The sequence below is a fragment of the Chelonoidis abingdonii genome, chromosome 26, assembly GCF_003597395.2.
Source record: "Chelonoidis abingdonii isolate Lonesome George chromosome 26, CheloAbing_2.0, whole genome shotgun sequence".
In the NCBI taxonomy this organism is placed as follows: domain Eukaryota; kingdom Metazoa; phylum Chordata; order Testudines; family Testudinidae; genus Chelonoidis; species Chelonoidis abingdonii.
The window spans coordinates 5,771,905-5,775,045 of record NC_133794.1 but is presented as its reverse complement, the minus strand read 5'-3'; the positions used below and the strand labels follow the sequence as shown (position 1 = coordinate 5,775,045).

The 3,141-nt window shown below is 63.0% G+C and overlaps 1 protein-coding gene across 2 annotated transcripts in view; it reads left to right on the top strand.

Annotated features, from left to right (window-relative positions):
- Nucleotides 1-875, top strand: part of PDE4A (phosphodiesterase 4A) — a 64,974-nt gene extending 64,099 nt beyond the window's left edge. For both annotated transcript variants that reach the window (XM_075061266.1, XM_075061267.1), the window contains one exon: nt 105-875. In XM_075061266.1, coding sequence (XP_074917367.1) covers nt 105-296 — 192 coding nt within the window. In that variant the 3' untranslated portion in view covers nt 297-875. The remainder of the gene's footprint in view (nt 1-104) is intronic.
- Nucleotides 876-3,141: the final 2,266 nt, after the last annotated feature.

Sequence of the window (3,141 nt, the reverse complement as noted above, 5' to 3'; positions counted from 1 at the left end):
GCCGGGCGCTGCCCAGACCCCAACCGAAACCAGGGCCCTGTCGTGCCGGGCGCTGCCCAGACCCCAACCGAAACCAGGGCCCTGTCGTGCCGGGCGCTGCCCAGACCCCAACCAAAACCAGGGCCCTGTCGTGCCGGGCGCTGCCCAGACCCCAACCAAAACCAGGGTCCCGTCAGGCTTGGTGCTGCCCAGACCACAACCGAGACCAGGACTCCATCACGCTGGGCGCTGCCCAGACCCCAACCGAGATCAGGGCCCCGTCACGCCGGGCACTGCCCAGACCCCAGCTGCTCTGATTCTCACCTCCCTGGCTCTGCCTTTCAGGTGGGCTTCATCGATTACATCGTTCACCCGCTGTGGGAGACGTGGGCAGACCTGGTGCACCCCGACGCCCAGGAAATCCTCGACACCCTGGAGGACAACCGGGATTGGTACCACACCATGATCCCGCAGAGCCCCTCCCCGCCCCCGGACGAGCAGGACAAGGATGAGGACGCCTGCCTGGAGAAGTTCCAGTTCGAACTGACGCTGGAGGAGGAGGGCGAGGAGTCGGATCAGTCGGACCCGGAGTGCTGCAGCCTGGGTCACGAGTTGAACAGCTTCTCCCCTGCGGAGGAGGAGCCGCCGTGCCCATCCCCAGAGGAGGGGGGCGGGCAGAACGGACTGGCGCACGACACAGCCCCTGGGGCACCGTGACTCTGGGCTTTGGCTCAGCCGCCAGGCGGGAAACCAAACGAAAGCCACACGCGCACCCCCCGCCATGGACTCTCTTTCGGGGGGAACCGACACACAACTCCCTTTAAATTAATGTTGGGTTTAGCTGGGGGATTTTTATTGTATTTTTTACAAAAAAAAAAAAAAGAAAGAAAGAAAAACTTTGAAAAAACCAAACCAGAACAAAGAACAAACACAGCAACTGTAGAGGGGTCGGCCTGGGCCCGGCCCCCCCAGCAGAGCTCCCAGTCCCCCGGACTCCTGCACCTCCCGCCTGCGGGTTTGCTGGTGTCACTGGTCCAGCCTGATTCTCTTTGGGTCGGAGCAGCCAGGGGCCGGGCGCTTTTCACTTCCCATGCGGGTTCCCCTCCCTGCGCCCTTCAGAGATCATCTATTTTTGTAAACAATCAGGACTGAACACAGAGCAGCGGGATCGGAGCGAAGGGGGGAGCCGACTCTGCGCCCCGCAGCCCTGCGCACCGGCCTGGCTGGGACCCCTCAGCCGGCCTCCATCTGGCCTGGGGTCTCTGCCGGCTGCTCTGGGCCGCCCAACGGTGGTTCGGATGATTTTAATTTATTATTGTGGGGGGAGGGGATGGTTGTGGGCTCTGGGTTATTTTAAAGCACCTGGTAATTTATTGTATATTAATTATTTTTGGAACGTGTGGGGGGGAGAGAAGTTTTTATTTTTCTGTAATCAGATTTTTTTCTCCCATTGCTTGGGGGTTCATTTCGTCCCCTTTCCCCTCCCCCATTGAGGCCATAGCTCCCCCTTTCCTGGGAGGATGAGATGGGGGTTAACTTTTGAAAAGGGGGATCTAAATGGCAAAACTCCAGCCCTCCCCCCCCAAAGCAGCTGCTCTGCGAGCGACTAGCCAGCCAAGTCTTCCTCTGTGGCCGTTTGCACAAAGCCGGCGCTCCAGCCGCATGGATTGATTGGATCAGGCAGCTGCTCCCCTGCCCCCCGCCCCCCACCGAGCAGCTGGAAACCAGTTTCACTTCACTTTAAGATGACTAGCCAACCCCACCCCCAGACAGCAGCCGGGCTGCGGGCACCGCCGCTGCAGGGGGGCGCCCAGGGGATAGTCAAAGCTGGATTCAGGGGGCGCTGGGCTCCGGACCGTCCACCTGGTGCCCTCTGCAGCGTTAGGCCCCTGCCCCCTGGCCAGCCTGTCACCACTGTGGGAACCGGGCGTTCCAGGGGGCCGACCCTCGGGACTCTGGCCCTGCCACTGGGGGCGTCTGTTTCATTGGCTCTGGGGCACTGAGGCCAGCGGGAAGCCAGAGCGCCCAGCTCCCAAGGGCTTTAACTGACCCGCTCGGGCTCCCGAGGGCCCCGGCCCTCTCCTGCGCCAGTGCCAGGAGCAGCCAGCCGGTAACGACCAAACGGCAGGGGCTGAGCCCTGGCGGCTGTGCCTGCAGTGAGACACTAGCCCTGCGGGGTTCCCGCTGCGGGGCCTCCGGCCCGGGGCAGACGCGTGGGGTGGACTGAGCACCCCCCTCCCACCATGGCCTCGCAGACCCTGGCGGGCAGCACTGCAGAGCAGCTCTCCGGGACTCCAGCAGACGCAGGATGCCACCCCCAGCAAAGAGGAGCTGGGCCTGCTGGCTGCTGCCTTCCCTGGGCCGTGGGGAAGCCAGGCTGGGCTGCTCGGTCCCCCCGCCCCACATGAATGCCCAGCACCCAGTGGGGGCAGCTGGAGCTGGGGCTTTAGAACAGTTTCCTCAGGGTCTCTTTGTGCTAAATGGGGGGGAGCAGCTTCCCCCCCCCAGCTCCACTAGCCACGTCTGCACCTGCCTGGTTCTGGCTGCAGGATGTGGGGCTCACTCGGGGGGGGGGGCTGATCTTGGGCGTTACATCTGGGGTGAAAGGTCAGGGTGATCCCCCCTCCCCCCCACAGGAAACCAGAGTTTCTCCCCATTGCACTGGGAGGGGGCAGTTGTATGGCAAATGAGTCCTTTGGTGGGGGTGAGAGGGTAGGGAGGTGGGATCAGGCTGGGGCTGACGTGTGCCATTCTGCTCCCCCCCCGCCCATGTGAAGCAATAATGAGTGAGGTTCCCCCCCCGCCCCCCAATGCTTCAGCTTTCGAACCAAAGCGCTTGGGTGCACTGTCCCCCAGGGCTTGTCCCCTGGGGCCAGCACCTCCAGGGTCCTGCAGCCGGGGGCTGCCCTGGGGGGGGCCTGGGGTGAGGAACGTGGGCAGGGCCCACCTGAGCGATGTGCCACTGGGCCTGCGGCAGGCGCCAGCTGGGGCCCGGTGGGGGCAGCGCTGCCATGTTTGAGCACTGTGCTGTAGCGACTGATTTCTATTTTCCGCGGGGCGGGGGGGGCGCCCCGTAGAGTCTTTATTTTTGTACGTGGTTCAGTTCAGTGCATCGGTCGGGTTGGTTTTGTTCTGTACATACTGTGAATAGCGGCTGTAAAT